This window comes from Ascaphus truei, chromosome 2 (genome assembly GCF_040206685.1).
Source record: "Ascaphus truei isolate aAscTru1 chromosome 2, aAscTru1.hap1, whole genome shotgun sequence".
NCBI classification, from domain to species: Eukaryota; Metazoa; Chordata; class Amphibia; order Anura; family Ascaphidae; genus Ascaphus; species Ascaphus truei.
The window spans coordinates 385726794-385747348 of record NC_134484.1 but is presented as its reverse complement, the minus strand read 5'-3'; the positions used below and the strand labels follow the sequence as shown (position 1 = coordinate 385747348).

Genomic DNA, 20555 nt, shown 5'->3' with positions numbered 1-20555 from the left:
ACAAACGTTTCTTTCCCAGGCATTTTTATATAAAGTTTGTGAAGTTGAGGGTGGAAATTTCCCTTCCTTATAATACTACTGCCTTTGTATTCCCAAACTGCTGGAAAAGAGACAGCTGTATATTTATTGCTATGTACGGTCAAAGCATTGCTTAAAATCTTGTGAAATTAGGTAACGCAAAAAGAGCCATATGATATGTTGGGTTTTCTTTTATTTGTTTAATAGTTTTATATCGGCACCATCTGCTGCTATTAGTTTTTTCCGTAAATTGTATAATACACTAGCTGTTAAGCCAGCAGAGCTATGAGACAGCATGGATACATTTGAACTAAAACTTATTGTAAAGCTATTATTTGATTCATAAATGTATAACAAAGCTGTCATTGATGTGGCATTATTCATTTTATTTATTTTTATTATTTGACATTTTCTCAACGTTAAGAGTTTCGCTTCACATCTCCACTTTCCCTCCCTGTGGATATAATTGAGTTATTGTTCCCTCATCTCAGGCTCTTGTTACGTGTCCATCAAACCTGTACTGAAGATGAAAAGTTCATCTTAAATAAATATACAAAAACAAAAGGTAAATACTACTTTTCCTAACAAGTTTGTGCTTGATGGTGTCCTTAAACTGTTAGATTTATAGATTGTTCTTTCTCTGGATTCGGATATAATTTATTCAATCCTACAGTGACGTTCAGTAATGAGCTAACTGAATGCTAAATTGTGTTTGATTATTCACTAAAAGACGGTCACAGTTATTCTTTGAGATCCTATGGTATTCAACTGTTTAAAGGGTACGGTTATATTTGTGAGGTCACCACTTTGATTGCTATGTTTTCATACAATTTTCATGTAATTTTGGTTTTGAGGAACCTGTAATGATGCTGAAAAATATATGGTACTGACTCTGCTCACACAATTATGAATTGAGTTGTATACAGGACTCTAGTGTGGGCTGAGTTCCTGTATAGTGCATGGTCTTCCAATAATAATAAATTATGTTCTCCAAGTATAAGTAGCAGCAGAAAGAATGGCTGGTTAGAATTGTTTGACTGTTTGTTTTTAATGCAAAAAAAACAGTCTTTCTTCACTTGAGCCTTAGCTGTTTCTCTGTAAGATTTGTGTTCCCACTTCCCAACATGCCTTGAGTCAAATGTACCTTTATAATGTTTCCATTAGTTAATGGTTTTAAAAATGATGCAATGTGGCCTAAAATTGTGAATCAAATTATAAAGTAGCTAGTGTTTCTCAACCAGGATGCCGGGGGGAAACCCTGTTGTGCCGCGACCCTCTGCCAAGGTTGCCACTGCCATATCGGAAAAACTTTGCTGGCTACTTAGTGGGTAAGTGATGAGGCGGAGAGTGTGATGTCTTTGTGTGAAGGAGGGAGGGGGGGGGGGGGAATGGGATGTTTAAAAAAGGGTGAGTGTGTTGGGAGAAAAGGGGAATACAGTGAGTCCTCGCTTATCCGACAGAATGTTTCCCTCAAACCGCTGTCGGATAGCGGATTGTTGGAAAGCGGGACCAATGTTAACCGGTGCCGATTTCTGTCGGATACGCATTAACTGCTGTCTGATAACGCGTACGATGGAAAGCGGAACGTCGTAAAGCAAGGACTACCTGTACATGTTGAGTGTTTGAGTAAACTGTAAGTGTTAATGTTGAGTGTGTGAAGACGGTGGTTAAATGTGTTGGGTGTGTGCTTTGAAGGGCGAGTGTGGATGCCTGCAAGCGAGGAGGGAATGAGTGAGGTCTGAAGAGAAGAGATGCCCCCATATTTTAAAAATCCTTAAGCGGTGCCCCTGCTCAAAAAAGGTTGAGAACCACTGACCTAGCTTGTAAAAGATTCAGTGCACCCCCTGAGACAAATGGCTGGTTGTTTCTGAAGTGAAACTCCTATGCTGGCACCTACCACATGAAACATTTTCCTTGGAGTAAATCTCCTTGTTGGAGACGGAAGTGCAGTCCCGGAAGTGACATCATTGCTGACAGAAGAGGCCATTATGGCACTTGGCGTGCATGCAGAGCCACCTACGCTCTGTGCACATGCGCAGAAACCTTTCCCGACATCATGGCACGCCTGCGCAGTAGGCACTGCGTCCAGGCGCACTTGCACAGTAGGCACTGCGTCCGGGCACACTTGCACAGTAGGCACTGCGTTCAGGCGCACTTGCATCATGGTGCGCAGTTGGCAACGTGAGACGCACCTGCGCAGTAGGTGCCGCGTGCAGGCGCCACTTACACAGGAGTAAATCTCCTTGTTGGAGACGGAAGTGCAGTCCCAGAAATGACGTCACTTCTGGCAGCAGAGGCCGTTATGGCACCTGGCGCGCAGGCCTCCTACGTCCGGCACACATGCGCAGGGGCTGTTCCCAACATCACGGCACACGCCTGCACAGTAGGCACTGCGCGCAAAAGAGAAATTCAGTTACTATACATATAGAAGTACAAATAGGTAAAACAGGGTGTGTGTGCTGTGCACGTACGTAAGTCAAACTGATTTGCGTTTTGGCACTGAAATTCTGTTTTGATTTTTAATAAAAAACATCACCATCACAAATACAATTTCTGTGGCAACACGAAGTTTTGCTTAAAATGCGCGTGCTTGGCGCGCGCACACATTTTTTTTTGTTGCTATAACAAGCTAAATAATGAAAGATGTTATTACTATTGTAAGCCTGTTTTGGAAAAGGCAGTGTACTATGCTGTAAGGAAGAGGTGCGCAAAGTTTATTAACTGAGCCGCCCGTCCCCCGAACCCCGCTTTCCTGTGACCTGACATCAAATGACGCGGCGGGGTAATGTGACGTCACGTGACCCCACAGTCATTTGACGCGCGTTACTATGGCAACACACATCACATGACCGTGGTGTCATTTGACGACGTGTTGCCATGGCGACGCGTACTGAATCCCAGTAAGTTGAGGTTGCAGAGGTCTCACGCGGCGTTTAACTTAAATGCCTCGGGGAAGAGCGCGGGGCCTCTGCAACCACCGCGCCCCCCAGTTTGCGCACCCCTGCTGTAAGGAACTATCACTTCCTTTTGCATAGCACATACTGAATATACATTTTACTGTATTTTATTTACCGGGATATATCATTCAGAATCTGAGTTCACCAAAAACATTGCCAGAAATAATTTTGTGAATAAATGCTTTGCATTTCTTAGTGAACGCTTTGACCGTTTAGAAATATATTCAGCATTTGTCAACACTTTCAGCCTTAAACCATCTGCTAAGTAACACAAGCTTACATGGTCATTGCTTGTTGAGAACTCATAGTTTGTAGGTTAATTTCCTAATGTGAAATCGAAGGTGTTGAAGGAAGAGGTGTTTTATTTGACTTACAGTTTTCCATGCTAGCATGAAAGACTATGTACTACTATTCTATATAAAGAGGAAGCTGTGATACTACGGTATATGCTACTCTATAACCTTGGCAAGGTTAGCTGCTGCACATATAATGTAGGTCGAGTGAATGCAGTGGAGTAGAACAGAAAATCTATTATTTATAGAACACAACCAATGTATTTTTAACATTGAAAAGATGTTTTATATATAATTCCTTATTCAGAGCACTGTCTAGTTATATTCTTTTTATTAAGCAACATAAAACTGGTATTAAAATAGTGCTTACAAGGCGATTCTCTGCTTTCAAAGTAAAACTGGGCAATGCTTGTGTTTAGTCTTTGCATGTTCTTGAGTTGTATTCAGGCAAAATGAGATGATGTGCTTAAAGCTGCAGTTCAGTCAATATCCTGCATGTGTGTTTTTTTTAATAAATCAGTTCTGTAGTAAGAAAAAATACTTTTAGCATTTTCTGTTTTAAAAAACAACAACTTTGAAAGACCAATTTCCTTGTATTCTATTTTAACAAGCATTTGCTAAGGCACTGCCCCTCCATGTCCTGTCACAAGCCCTGGCACACCCCTTTGTCTGCCCTGCCCTCCCTCTGGCACATGTCAGTGCAGGAGTGCTCATGAATATTCATGAGCTTCCACTGAGAGAAAGAAGCAGAAGAAAAACATATGCCATCTCTAATTGTCACCAAATTTCGCCTATCAATAATGGAGAACGAATTGACTGGCAGCTATACAGTTCTTTAGGTAATTAGAGATTGCCCACATGAAACTATTGAAGTAAAAAAATTAATTAAAAAAAAAAAAAAAAAAAGACTGAACTGCAGCTTTAACTAGTATTATTTGGGTGCATGAAGCAAAGGCCAACCATGTTTCTGTAGTGAAAAAGAAACAATGTAAACTTTCCTTTTCCAAAGGTGAAAAAGTCCTGAGATGGCAAGATCCCTTCAAAGTGTATTTATCATCGTTAAAAACAGACACAGCCAAGCGGTTAAAGTGCCTTCATAGTTGGTATCAAAGGAGCAATCCATGCAATATCCTACATGTATTTTTTTTCTTCAATAAATCAGTTCTGTAGTATTAGATAATACATACTACTTTTAGTTTTAAATTAAACTCTTAATGCCATTTTTAATGCGTTTTAATATACTGAGCATCTTTTGATTTCTATCGAAGGTTTTAAACACTTTTCCAGCTGTGCAAGGTCTTTGTAACACTTTCCTATTTGTGATAATTTGTTGCCAATATTCCCAGCAGTTTGAGTTGCAAACTGTAACAATAGATAATGTTACTGTAGTAATATAAGGCTACATTGTAGCTACTAAATTACACTGACTGAAGGATTGATTTGAAGGATTTTGCTAATCGATTTATGGGCAAACAAATCGATCGGCTCCTTAGGCAATTGGTTTTCAATAAAGGTAATCAAAGGCTGCATATATTATGACAATATATATATATTTTACATTTTATTTTTTAACTGCTTGGATTGCGTCTTTAAGCTAAGGTGACTGACTTGTACTCATTTTGATCTATGTGCCTATATATGTAACAAATATAGTATAGTTTTGACCAATACTATGAGGTGCAATTATTTAAAAAATTAACTATTTTTTTAATTTAACTTAATTTTTTAATCCGTATTTAAATAGGTTTAACAATTTACAAAGATATAAACATAAGAAAAAGGGCATTCAAAAATATTATAAATAAAATATTACATTCAAGTCAAGTGGGGACAGTGAGCAGACATCCATGTGAAGTGGTTTCTATGAAGCGTCTCACAGTTTTCATTTTTTGACGTGTGTTTTATTGATCTTTTGGGCAGCAATTTTTTGTTTTGTTTTTTGAACTTAAAAAAACTAGATCTAAACAATGATTCAGGGCAGAGTTATCTTTCCAAGTCCATAGAATTATCTGCAATCCGCTTTGCTTGTTTTTTCTTTTCTTTAAAAACATTATTTACCTTATTTGAAACCAGGAGCCCCCCAGAGCTGTGGGGATCCCAGTTTAATACATTTAATTCTGAAATTCCATTAGAAGAATTCTTCTCCTGAAGAAACAATATGACCACTTGGTTAAGCCTCACTCTTGCGGCCAATAGAAAGCTGTGACATCATGAGATGACATATGCAGCTTTCGATTGGTTGACCCAGCAGCCAACTTTGTTTTACCTCGTAAGTACTAGCAAAAATTAAAAATGAAGTAGCTCAGCAATTGTTGGGTCACCAGAGCTTTTGAGTGCCCACTAGTTCATACAAGGTAAAATAAAAATACTATATTTTTGGGCGAAAGGGGGAATGCTACTTAACCTTCTGGTGCCAGATGTCAGGAGGCAACCATTTGCCACTGAACATCTGGGATTTGCGGCCATGTCATCACTTCCGTAGTAATCGTAGTAATTCGGATAAAGCAGTCAGCCTGATCATCCGCTAGTAAATAAGCAATAACATGACATACCTGGTACATCTCGTGAGCCTGGACCATGCTGTACCAGGTACAGCACGTCATCAGGACAGTGTAAGGCTGAGATTATACCAAGAGCTGCAGGGCGGCAGCGCTATTCTGTGACATCACCCTTGCGCTGCCGCAGAGCAGCATGTTGATTATACCAGGGAGACAGGGAAGAGGAAGCTTGGAGGCGTGGCCATGAGCGGTTCACCCTCATTGGCTGAACCGCTCACGTGACACGACCATCGCCAGAGAAAAACACATTTTGATGTCTCTTCCCCAGCCGTCCGCTTTGCAGTACGGCGCGCCACGACTGTCACCATCGGTATGAGCACTTTAGTTGGATTTATGCTACTTGTTTTGGCGCCACGTGATGCCGCACTCTTTTTTAGGTATAATCACAACCTAAACCTTTAGTATATGTTTAAGATGTTTGTACGTTGGTTGAACGTTGGCGTTTTACTTAAATGATTTAATCGAAAGATACCCAACTTTAAAAGAAACTGTACTTTTTTTCTAGTTAAATAGCAACTTCAGATATTTAAAATATAAAAAATATCTTTATATAAATCAATAAAATGTCTTGTTCGCTTCACAAAGTAGTTTAATGTTTCTTAAAGTTGAATGCTGAAGCTCTATATATAGTGATCCTCCTCTCTCTCCTCTCTTTCCTCCTCCTCCTCCTCCTCCTCCTCCTCCTCCTCCTCCTCCTCCTCCTCCTCCTCCTCCTTCTATCTCTCTCTCTCCTCCTCCTCCTCCTTCTCTCTCCTCTCTCCCCCTCCTCCTCTCTCTCCCCCTCTTCCCCTTTCTCTCACTCACTCTCTCTCTCTCTTTCTCTCTCTCTCTCTCTCTCTCTCTCTCTCTCTCTCTCTCTCTCTCTCTCTCTCTCTCTCTCTCTCTCTCCCCTTCCCCCCCGCCCCCTGTTGACGGCCCTGTGTTTATACATTGTACCCCTACTCAAAACAGCATTCCTATTCTAGAACTGGGTTGAAAAGGATAACTATCGTTAGCGTGCTGTTTTTCGTTCAACCGAGTCTCGTATGACACGCAACTTGTCATATAATATTACATTTGTAATACTGACCGATTAAATGGTATGGGGAAAGAATAAAGAAACTTGCTTGAAAATAGAAACCTGAGGCATGGCGATATTGTAGTAGAACACATGCCCTGTCATTTCATATTTAAAGGAGCATTAAATATAACATAAGTGCTGGGAACAATACAGCCACAGCAGTTACTAATATACATGATTAAGGACTCTGGAGCTATAGCTAGGAAGTTATACCATGTCTACGACACCGTACCTTTCCTTATGATGAATTACTGACTGTAGTTATAGACTTGCAATTGCACACAGATTTTTCACAGTATGGAGAACAGGTTAAACTGTCTCTCTAAATGACTAGAGTTTCTGAGTTCTAAACATCAGTAGAAATACCAGAAACCTAGGAGAAGCCTCATTGAGAATCAACAGGGCAAATATGTACATGTGTTTGACATTTTTGCATATGACCTATGTGATCGCTAAGGCGGGGTCCCTGTTGGTCACGGCGGGGTGCGCTGCGATGTGCGGGCCGCACACCAGATACTCTCGATCAGGCAGGCCCCGGTGGTTTCTGTTGTCGTGACTCACGCAGCGCGAAGGCGCGTCAGCTAGCAGCCCCCCACCACCCTGTTTTCGCCACCCTTCTATCGCTCCCTACAGACTGCGGCTATAAGGTGTGCACAGGACGCCAGGCGCGTGTCCAGCAGCCACAACTGGGACTGTAGCCTTATACAGTACCACATGGCCTTGACCCCTCCCTCGACATCCTGGATTATAAGAGCGGCCACTTTCCATTTAGATCATTGCTTTGGCTCTTGAAAACCAGTAGTCGCCATCACCTGTAAAGAAGAGCAAACATACTGTTGAATCTTCTTAAATACATTATATTTTACCTAGATATAATAATTCCGCAACCAGTATAACACACAAATCATGTTTATTTGTCTGAAGTTATTACTTGCATATCACAGATATATGGTAGCTTACATCAAATATGTCTCGTGCTTTTTAAAGATATGCTATCTTGTTCTTCCTTCCCCTCTGGATGGAATCCCTCTTTCTGTGTCCTGGTGTTATCTTTTCTGACTCTGATCTGATATTCTAGTCTTCCTATACAGAGTACAAACATATACACAGTGTTTCTTTTCAAATAAGGAGCACAAACTAATATCAGAAGTAATTTGTCATAGTCCTCAAATATCACACATTATTTCTTAACTGTTGTTTGTAGTAAACCTAACTCCCTTATTGGCCTTCTCAAATAGCCCAAGACAGCTCTGTCATCTATCCCTGAAATCTAACTTTAGGAGTTGGCCACACCTCTTTACTTCAAATAACCTCCTTGTCATATTATCTACTGCACATTCTTTACCATCAGAAATAATCTTATGTAGCATCTGTTTATCAATCATACAAAGGTGGATTACAATTTAATAATCAAAAGGAATATCTAACAACCTCTCTGATTTATATTAAAATTATAAATAAAGTCCCTGCAACAATCATGCATCATTCCTATCACATTCAAAGATTACAAAGACCGTATGCTAAAAGATCTTTTGATGGTAAAGAATTCTCGCTGGTGAAATGTAATGTCTTGTGTAAATTCCTGTACATTTTTTCCCCCCAATGTTTCTCCTTGAAACATTTCTACCTTTATCTGTGTATACATTCTTTTCATAATACATATTACAAATAGTTGAAAAACAATACATAATAAAGCCACACAAATGAATTAAATTTTTTTACTCAAAGCTGAGGTTACACAATCATTTGATAACACTGTAACAGATTTTGTAAAACTTATTCCACCAAGAAGATCCTGACATTACAGACCATTCATGTTCTATTTCTTTCAATTGACCCTGTTCATGTTGAAATACTACAGTGGCGGCCGCCTTTATCCTCGTGCGGCCGTATCGGCGCAACTCTGAAAACCGCGGGCAGATGCAGTATTTGATGCGGTATGTTCCGGTATTTTAAGACGCGGCCGCCTTTATCCTAGTGCATTGTATTAGCGCTGTCTCGGCATGAATGCGGCATGAACGCGGTGAAGTGCGTGGCATTCGGAAAAAATACCCAAACAAAATCGGAGATGTTAGAGAATAAAAGGGACCGTGACAGTATTTATGCTTTTTTTAAATTGTTTTTGTAAAATCTGAAGTAGACCATTTCAATTTATTCAGTCCATTTCTCCCAAGGAAACTCATTTATTTGAAATATATTAAATTGTAACGGAACTATGTTTTTTTTACATATCACAAGAGAATCTGTGACATATTGAACTGGATCTCATGTAGATATATTCCTTTTGGAGTTCCTCCAATACAATGCAATTCCTTTAATAAAACTTCAGAATGTGTACACATAGGAAAGCAAGCTTTCACTATTTAATTATCTGACATAAATCTGTACACATACCCTTCCTACAGGAGTAACAAGATCATGAAATGTTTTTACTATCTCAATACAACCTAAACATGAGTGTGATCGTGGAAACATGAATGATAGTCTTAGCTTGGTATTGCATAATAAGAGAATCTACTTATTAGAAGTTTTGAATGCCTTTCTGCATTTGTATAAAACAAATAGATCCGACAGCATTTCCTAGTCTATTTAAGTCCTTAGGGCCCAAGGAAAAAAGAACCACACAGTCCCTCAACAATATAGAAAATATTAGATCAACATAAGTGAAAAACCAACCTAAGTCAAATAAAGGTTAAAAAATGTATTTCAAATAGTAGTTTGCAATACAGAAATTGATAATGAGCAACAGTTGGGCTTTTCAGACCCATTGAACATTAATTATCAAGCTGTAATGTTATCATAGAACTATTTTGAAGTTTTACTTATCTTTACTTATACTTACATGGTAGATAGAAGCGAATTTACGCAGTGGAAAAAAATGGCACAGTGCAATAAAAAAAGGAACTCTCACTATCACTATAATAACACGGTATAAGAGATTGATAAGGCTAAAAAAAAATAAAAGCTCTACAAGGAGGCTACTGGTGAGGGGGGGGGGCAACATTTTAGGGTCTAGCTTCTTTGGCCCATTCCAACAGCTCCACAAAATATTAAATATTTTGTGTGTATCTGTTGTCTACCTATGTACATGTTGTGTCAGGACAACCTCACTGTGGGGTCAGTAAGAGTCTTAGTGGGTTAGGCTTTAACTCCAGTGGTTTATTCTCAACAATAACAGAATAGGCACAGTGTCCCTTTAAGGAAAACACAAACCATAAAATAAAACACTACTCCCCTTGGGAGACTTACTAGACCACACAGGCCCTGTCTACCTGGCTGGCAAGCTAAACTAGTTACCAGCCCCAAAACATAGAATACAATAACGGGGAACAATATTAAAGTCCTTATATTTCAAATGGGGAACTGTGTCCTATGCGAGTCCAGGCAATCCCTCTGGTCACATCAGAGCTCCGCTTCCTCCTTAGGTCTAGAACATTGGTTCCTTGGAGCAGGGCCATGTCCTGTAGTCTGTTAATGCCCGTGACAATTTTGGTTTCCTGTGTGCGATTCCCAGATGGTCCCAAGGCCCTGCTCTCTACATGCCTGATGATCAGACCAACCAGTATCCTCCTGGTTGGGGAAAAGTCTCTCTCTTTCTCTCTCATCCTGCCTGCCTTTTAAACCTCCTGTTCATTCAGGAGTTCTGACTTAATTGTCTGCACCTCCAGCTAGCCTCTCCAGGAGGAATTGAACTGCCTGCAAACTGGAAAGCACACATACTGCACTATTCCAGTATACAGAGATAGTGACTCAGTCACAATGTGTACATACATGTTACTGGCTTACTTTGTTTGCAACCATGGATCATCTATCATTAATTTACAGAACACTATTTGTCTTCTTTTTTCGTTTCACGTTAAACACAAGGAAAGTAGGATAATGGGCCAAAGTACGAGAAATGTTTGTTGCAACTAAGATTCCTAAGGTAAAATATTTTAATAATACTGTACGTGTGTGCGCCATTATATGTTGATGACTATTTAGAACAAAGAAAGGGAAGTTGCCTGGTTAATCTACAACCGATCCATTGAACTTTTGACTGAGGTTATGAAACAATAGTACTTCACAAACTTGTTTGAGCCCAGCCTTCACATTTTTGCCAATTTTAATAAAACACAGTTTTTGGACCAGCATTGTGTGAATACTGCACAGTGTTCTTGCGATTGTTTGAGTTTTTAACCTCTTATCTACGTTTGAAAACACATAATGCAATATGCAGATGGCGTCCGTCACCCGCGATGACATGACCACTTTGCCAAAGCGATCACGTGATCACTTAATCATTGATGACTGAAAGGAAAAGGAGTCCTGTTCCGTACCTCTTCATGTAACATCCTGTGGAGCACAGAATGCAATGTTCCCTACAAAAAGGAGGAAGTAAATTACAACGTAGCTACTACTTTTTGGAGCCCCTGTAGTACCAGATCCCATGAAATAGTAGCTATGTTCTGGGGCACATAAAGGGTTTACCGGAGGAAGAGTCCCACTTACTCCAACCATATAACTAATGCTGTTGGTATGTTTACTAGGTTTAAACTAAGTTGACTATTGGGCAAGTACGGATATCACAAATTCTGTAGCGAAGCAAAAGACTAGTAATTACTCTCTTTATCTTCGTCGTTCCGCTTCCTTCCCCGTGGTTAAGGCTCACAATTATAACTGTATGTATATCTTTATCTAACGCCCTCCATGTGCATAGTGCTTTACAGCAGTAATACACGTGACATAATAGCAATAAGCGCTTAAGCTCCAAAGTGCTTACAATCTATGGTAACGAAGGTAATTTTGACTTTCACACTGGAAGCAGAATGATCTCCATCAAAACATGTTTTTAAACAATACATTTGTTACGCCCATCCCCTGGCTGTGTGCCTACAGAAACGAGCAGTACACTTATGTTTTTATACTGCAATTGTACTAAATATAATAGATGATTCTTTGTTCATATTGGTTAATTAAATATATGTGTTACTAACTGGAGTATCCCTATTCTTTACTAATCTGAATATTAAAGCTGCAGTTCAAGCTGCCGTAAAAAATTAAAAAAAAAAAATATTTTTTCCAATTCAATATGTGAATCAGTACAATCTGCACACTGACAAGTGATTAGCTAAGCTGCAGCTCGATCCGTTCTCCTGTAATCAATCGCTTTGCTCAAGGTTATTTAATTCAGCATTGTGGGCAATGTAGCTCTGGAATATGATTGACTGGGCAGTTACTAGATATGATTGGTGCACTGCTAGAGAGAGGGCGGGGCTCAAGAGCCAGAGGCTATCAGAAGGGGAAGGGGGCTGTCACTTTGGAAATGCTTCCTACATTCGAAACATTCAAAATGTCTTTAAAATATTTTTTTTAATTTAAATGCTACATGTATTTTCTCATAGTACAGAAGTGATTTATTTCAACAAAAAAACACATGTAGGATATTGCTTGAACTGCTGCTTTAATGCGATCACAAAGTGTCAATGTCAATGTGATAGTGAAAAATGTTTGCAATGAACAGTAGCTAAACAACTGCCCTTAACAATTTTAAATCCAGGTGAAATATAGGAAACTAGAAGTCCATTGCACATAGGAGACTTGGGGAAGGCATTACGCGATGCAGTCTTAAACTGGATGTGTCAGAGGTTGATGGCATTATCATACAGCCACTGTAAGACACCGAAATTGCATGCACAAATAGAAGATCTTTTTAAAATGTGTACGTGTATAAATAAAATATTTGTAATGTGAACAGGTAGCCGGTGCTGAAAATAACGAGGTAGAGCACAGGAGGGTCACTTGGTTGCAATTATGTAAAACAAAATACATTTACGGTTTTGCCAGGATTGCTGCTTGAAGTAGGCGTTTTTTGCGCACACATAAACAATGTTACAAAAAAGACAGATTACATTTTTTTTTATGAGAACACGTCCAGTTGAATAGGAAGGCAAATAAAAGGGCACATAAATTAAGTTACTTCGCTATTACAATGCCAAATGCCTATGTTATCATAAACAAGCATTATATAAGTAGGTCAAGCTATGCAATTCATAGTGTCTGCTGTACTAGAATTCCTCTTTTTGCTTACAGGGCTTTAGGTAGTATTTAATAAATGGGTAGCCAACGCCAATCCCCAAGGGCTACCAACAGGTTAGGTTTTCAGGATATCCCTGCTTCAGCACAGCTGGCTCAATCCGTGGCTCAGTCTTTGATTGAGCCACTGAATGAGCCGCCTGTGCTGAAGCAGAAATATCCTGAAAACCTAACCTATTGGTAGCCCTTGAGAACTGGAGCTGACCACACCCCTGTTCTTGACACTTGTTTTGGTGTTTTAACCTGTTCAGTGTAGGATAGAAATCCAACAACACTATTGTGACTATTTACTTGATGGGATCATGATGATAAAATAGCAATACTCGCTGACCTCATTTAAACAAACATGTACGGTAATACATTTTTTTTTTTTTAAAGCACCGGCCTGTAATTCATATGTTAGGTTTAACCGTATGGCAGTATAGATACTTTCTTGGACTCTTACACTGTTAATTATTTAAAAAAAAATACTTGTAGTAATGTTACATTCTGCATCAGTTCTCAGAATGCGTTCGTGTCCTGGTTTCTGATTCTGTGTTAGTTTCTGAGTTTTGTCACATATGTTTACATCGACCATGTGACCGGAGCAGGAGAAGAAGCTTTCCTATTGGACAGCCGGCTATCCAATAGGAAAGCTTCTTCTCCTGCTCCGGTCACATGGTCCCCGCTCACAGTGCAGTATGGAGTCCTGCAGCTCCCGCGCGGGCTCCACACTGACCGCTGATGCTGCCCCACCGCCCGCACCTCTGCTTACCTGTTCAGATGTCCGCGCGGGCTTCCAGCAGGTAAGTAACTTTTCAACTACCCTGACATTACCCGGATACCCGGCGCCGGTTCCACTTTCCAGCTGCCGGGTCCGGGTAATTTCCGGGTAGCTGAAAAGCCACCGTACCCGGTACCCGGTACATCACTATTTAGTAGTTTTACTTTTTTGCAACTCAAACATGTTGATGTGGCACTTTTTAACACTGGGTTTCATTGTAACTGGGCCTTGCATCAAGGTTTTCATAGCTAATATAGTAAATGTGCAGATACACACACAAAACGTACAGTGCTACATCAGTGACACAAAATAGTTAAGTAGGGTTAATGTCTAGACTGAGAGGATAGGTCTTGCGGCTCTGATATCCTCATGGCTATCCCTTTATCAGATTCAGTAGTCATAAACGTGACCCATATGAAAGCAAAGAATAACAGGATCACGACTCAACATTTTTAATAGGAACTATTTTCAATACAACTTCACATTCTGCATCTAATTAATTTGTCAAATATATATTTTTTTTAAGTTCTGCTGAAGCCGATTTATTTAAATAAGCCATACTTTTGACATCTTATTAGGAAGTGAAGGGAAGCAAGAGTTTAAGGTTTAGAGGATATATCTGTCATGTGTATTAAATCTCTGCTAGATTTGGAGAATATGTGCAGAGTTCAAATCGAACCTCAGAAATGTGAGTTTAGCTGGATAAGTCTGTTGGTGGCCTTTGAGGGCTGGTGTTTGATATAGACCAATCATTTTGTTATACTATAGCCCGAAACCCCCTTGTCATGCCAGGGTAGGCGTTTCACCTGTTTTTGGAACTCTGCAGTTATCCTTTTATTTGTTTCAACAGCCTGAACCAAAAGACATTTAGTAACCACAGCAGAGAACAGAGTTTAAAATAAAAGCACTAAGAGGAAGCAGTGCAAACAGTAAAAAACATATTTTATTGTAAAATGTAACTATTACTTACTAGTGCTGGAAAAAAAGACTCTGCATTACTGTATTACTATCAAATAGAAATTGTATTAGTCTTGTTGCATAAAGGGATGTATTTGTTAATAAGTCAAAAGGTAATTTAATGTCCTCGTCTTGGGCTAAATTGAGTCGAAACACTTTTACATTGGCAGAATTAACTTATGATAATTATGCTTTGAATGGTCACACAGACTAGTTGGTATAACTTTCTTTAACTAGTATAAAAGATTTAACGTTAGGAGAATAAAATGAGTGCGATGGGAGCATTCCTTTTGCAAATAGTTTTGTGAGACTTTCAGAGTGTTCTTTCTTTCATTTTATGTTTGCATCTCTCAGTTTCTCCACCTGATCTTGGAACAGGATTTTCTGATCTTGTACATCTTTAGAATGCAACTTGTACATATAGCATGACAGCATTGTTCCATAGTCGGTTTTCTACCAGAATGTATTACTGATCTCAGTTTTATTTATTTATTCAGTAGGGCTTAAGCTAGAAAGGGCCTCTGGTATTTCCACCCTTGAATTAGCAAAGGTTCAAATTCTCTGTATTTTAAATATAAAACCTAAACTTTGATCTTTTCACTCTTTTCACTATTTACTTAGCGTGTTAGGTTGAGTTTCCCGCCACCCCCCCCCCCCTCTAAAATGTACATGGCTGTGTAGATATTTATTGTAACTGTACTAGTGCAAAGGTCATTTACTCAACCATATCACTGGCTCATAATATCAGTTTTAAAAACGTGCCACCTATTCAGTATTTGGGTTCTTTAAACTCTTGTTCATAAAAAAAAAATGATAGTGTGTATTTCATGTAGTGTGTTGGCCAATAACTCTTCCTTCCCGTGTTGCAGCTGTAGTATCTTAACCCTTTCACAATTTTTTTTTAAATGTTTATTTCATGTATTCTAAAGAGGTATATTAACAAAATGTGATTGCCATTATCATTGGTTGAACGAGTGTTAGACTATTGTACGTTAGTGTATACCACTATGTCTTTGGAAGCCTATTGATAAATTACCTGTCGTTGTTTTTGCAGTTTCACTACAGTCATCCAAGACAGACGGGAATGGAATGAATGAGAACTGCAGAACAATAAAGCCAGGAGAAGAACTGCGTTTACTAGAAGGAGAACTTTTATTACAGGTACATTTGGTGTTGAGGCACAATAGTTTCTTTAAGGTTTCCTGTTCAAATTGCAGTCCCGCCAAACGCCCGAGTCCACAAATGGTACTAGCAAACTATGATAGTGATGGGTATCATGGCAAAATATGTACTGTACTGAAATGGTAAATCCATTTTATAGGAGACTAAATGGTTTTTGTCTTCTCTAAAGTAATTTAAGTACCATGTATCAGAATGAAACGAGGATCTATGTTTTATTTTGCTTCAGTTTATATGAGGGAAATTGGCAAGCAAGCAAGTTTTACTGCGATCTTCCTTCCTGGTATTTTGTGGATTGCTTCTGCCTCTATTACTGTATATGCCACTGCAATTTCACAAGCGCACTTATTGCTATCAACTGGAGGGGGTTACTCATAATATCCTTTGTTTGACACAATTTTTTGCTCAGAAGAATTTTGTGTGTATTTTTTACACACACACACACACACACACACACACACACACACACACACACACACACACACACACACACACACACACACACACACACACACACACACACACACACACGTGTGTCAATTATGTTAGGCAATGTAACAGCCAGAACAGAATTTGAAAGACTAGAAAATTATTAATACCTTTTAAATATATATATATATATATATATCTACCATATATATATATATATATATATATATATATATATATATATATATATAATATATGTATATATATATATATATATATATGTATGTGTTCTGTTGTATCTGTTACATTACTAAATACAAATATATTTAAATACTAGCGTAAATAATTTTTTGATGCTGCAATTAAACATAATGTAATTTCTCAACTTAAAACATACAGATCCACCCAAAATCAACTTTGTGCTAAACAGATCATATGATCGTGGTCAGCAATCAGTAGTAGCCTAAATTAAAATAAATAAATAATTTCAGGTTGGGCTAAAGGTGTAAGTGGAGTACTGAACGTTCAGTACTAGGACCACTGTTTCTAACTTGTTTATTAATAATTTAATTTTTTTGTCACAGAGTGCAGAGTCTCGATCTTTGCTGATGACCCTAAATTATGGAAGGTAATTAAATCAGAGTAGGATGTAATTTCTCTCCAGAAGGGCTTGAATAGACAGGAATGTTGGGCAACTAATTGGCTGATGAGGTTTATTACAGATACATGGAAGGTTATGCATTTGAGCAGTGAGAATAAACAGGTTAGATACAAACTAAATGGGCTAAAATTAAGTAAATCTTTAATGTAGAAGGATTTAGGAGTGCCTGTAGACCATAGGCTTAGCAATAGTGATGAATGTCAGGCAGTAGCTGCAAAGGCAAATAAGATATCTTGCATAAAAGGGGCATGGAAGGAAAGGCCGCATCATTTTGCCATTGTATAAATACTTGGTAAGACACCACCTTGAATGTGGAGTACAGTTTTGAACACTTCTCGATAAAAAGACATTATGGAACTGGAAAAAGTGCAGGGAAGAGCCATGACATTAATAAAAGGGATGGAAATTCTTACTTATGAGGAAAGGCTTGCTGAAGTAGATTAGTTTGCATGAGAAATAGAGGGAATATGATCACTATTTACAAATATATTCTGGGGTCAATACAAGGGACTCAAGAGAACTATTCATCCCAAGTACTGCATAAACACACAAAGTCATCCCTTGAGATTGGAGGAAAGGAGATTTCACCAGCAGGAAAGGGGTCAATACAGTTAAAATGAGGAATTATTACCTATTGATGGCAGATACAATAGATCTCTTCAAGAAAAAGTTAAAACATGTTTCATTTATAAACATAACAAAAAAAAAAGTGTTCAGGGTAAATCAAATAAGTTAACATGGCAAGGAAGTTGATCCAGGGAGAAACCAGGAAGTTATGATGACACAAACCCTGCACCGTACATAGTTTTGATCGATCAATCGTGATAACAGAATCTCCCTGTGTGCCAATATAGGAGATTGCCAGTTATTGCGATATTTATGGGTGCCAGTGCAGTGAGAGAAGCTTTAAAGCAGCTGCTGTGCTATTTCTCTGCCTCTGTCTTCCCATGTCTCCCTCCCATCCTGCTTCTGAATGCTGCTGACTCAGGGAGAGGGTGAGAGCAGAGACAGTGTGAAAGGTACAGTAGGAACTCCACAACTTCCTTTTGTTAACCCCTCCACCTCCCTCTCCCTGGGACACTTAATCCCTCTCTCCTCCCCTTGGGGCACTTAAACCCCCCCCCCCTCCCTTCCATGTCTGCACCACCTTTTCTCACCTACACTGCTCCCATCACCTCACACTTTATGGAAAGGTTAAACAACTAATGAAGAAAATATTTTTCGACTATTTTTGATTGTGGGAAAACCTGTTTAATGGTTTTAATATTTTATTAGTGAAAAAGTAATATTAAATGGAGAAAGTATTTTGGATGAGGGGATGGGAGCAGTGCGGGTGAGAGTGATGGGATGAGGGGGATGTTGGGACGATGGGAGCAGTGTAGGTGAGAAGGTGAAGTGCAGACATGGAAAGGGTTGAGACTGTTCCAGTAAATCCGAAGAAAATGTATTTATTTTGAGAAAGTAAGGATGTTTGCTGCACACCAAAGGAAAAAACAAACAATAACTTGTGGTACATTTACCGATGCTCCTTAGTCCCAGGGAAGACCTGCATTTCATTCAGTGTAGTTAATGGACAAGGGCACAAGGTTTTCAATCATAAAGAATTTACTGTGCCATAGAACACACCATTTTGAGAATACATTTTATTTAGATTTGCTAAAATATTTTCAGACTTTTCTTTTCTCAAATTTGATGTATATCGTGATAAATTTCTTAATATCGTTTTCGGGGTGAGAATTTTGATTAACTGTACAGCAAATAAAAATACCATGTATGGGCATATTCACATCTCAGACAGGTCCACAAACCAGTGAGGGTTTTTGTCACTTTTTTACTCAACATTACTTTGTGTATCTAGTGTAAACCCCTTTCCCTATGCCTAATGGAAACCTGGAATTAAAGCATTGGTTACCGTGTTCGATATTGGCTATCCCAGGCAGAAGAGTTTCTCGTAGAGACTTTTTTCTACTTGGAAAAGTTAAAGGATGTTGAGGGAGGGGGCGGGGTGGGGGTGGAGCCTTCAGCAGTTTTGAGGGTGAGCTTTCAAAATAGGTAGGAGGAGCCACCCTCCAATCAGCTAAGACCAGAACATGAAATACAGACAGAGCTCAGTGCACATCCAAAGAAACTTATACACTGTACAGTACAGTATAAGTTTCGTTGGATGTGCACTGAGCTCTGTCTGTGTTTCGTGTTCTGTCTCTGGTTTTAAATATATATTGCCATGCTCAGTAGCACTCCTCTGTGACACTTATATGCTTATATATGATGTGGTTATTTTGGGGGTTCAATATGAGCTTGTAGGTGTCCTGTATGTTTTATAAAATAATGTACTCTGAAAGCCTTCGTTATTTTAGAAATCATTAATTTAGTTACTGACGCTTTTCACTGCCTGGGAACATTTCTGTATACTGCTTAATTTGCAATATCTTTCTGTTGTGTTCCATACCTCTTGTTTATATGCAGATGTTTAGTTGTGTCTGTATTTTAAAGTTGGCCCTGTTTAGGTTTTATTTTCTGTATCTAAGTGATGAGTAAGAACAGTAAGACCAATTATACATTTTCCATACCTCCATTGCTGAAGTAAAATTGTCACTAGTTAATTTAAGACCAATTCCCTTGACCTTGCCTGACCTCTAGTTTGCCTGTAGCTAAAGATGTTATTTTTTATAACGTTAAAATAGTCACTTTTGGCAGTGTTCTAAATCTCACAATGTACTGTTATTTTAAGAAATTTGTACTGTGATGTTTTATCATAAAATGATATTAATATTTAGTGACATGTAGCCTTTTAGTGACTTACTAGCTAGCCTATTTAGAATTAACAATATTTTCCCAAATAAATTATATGCTTAGGAAATTTTATTAAAGTTATATTAAAAATGGCACACTATAAAGTTTAATCAACATTGTCATGGGAGACCAGAACTCGTTCACTGGATCAAGCATCATACAGGACACAGATTAAATATTTATTGTGTATTTATTCTGACCCAGAGACAGCAGACAACACAATATCACCAACAGTGCTACACTCCACACAAAGAATACAGGGGCAATCCTAGTTGCCCGGTGCCACCAAAATGACTTAGGTCTGGGACATGGTGCAGGGAGCAGCGCTGGGCAGCGCTGACGCTCATGCTCACCTGCTCACGCAGGAGATTTTTCTTGTCCCTGCATGAGCGTCAACGAGTGTGCTTGTGTGCAAGGTGGGAGGCGGGCATGGAGGCAGGCGGGGCTAGGGTGCCACGTCATGGCGCCGATGTCACGGACTGCCATTGGCTTCTGGCAGTCACGTGACCGGCACTGCGCTTGCATGAGCGGATAAATTAAAACTTTATGTATTTTAAATGAAAATATCACTTGTGAGCACATTCACGTCTTAGACAGAACTGCAACCCTGCCTTTAACCATTATCACCTCCTAGCATACAGTGCTTCCACTGCAGCAAGGGATTCTGGAAAATGACATGCGAATGAGCACACACTGTCACCTTTTGCTTCAAATCCATTTTGACATGGACCCTGTAAGCTTATGCTTGCTGCATTGCACAGCTTTTCAGCACAGACTGGGTTAAGATGCATAGCCAGTAAACCTACTCACAG

The 20555-nt window shown here is 39.0% G+C and overlaps 1 protein-coding gene across 2 annotated transcripts in view; it reads left to right on the top strand.

Annotated features, from left to right (window-relative positions):
- AHR (aryl hydrocarbon receptor) overlaps positions 1 to 20555 on the top strand; it is a 112077-nt gene that overhangs the window by 45061 nt on the left and 46461 nt on the right. For both annotated transcript variants that reach the window (XM_075587200.1, XM_075587199.1), the window contains one exon: positions 15736 to 15842. In XM_075587200.1, the coding sequence (XP_075443315.1) occupies positions 15736 to 15842 (107 nt within the window). The remainder of the gene's footprint in view (positions 1 to 15735; positions 15843 to 20555) is intronic.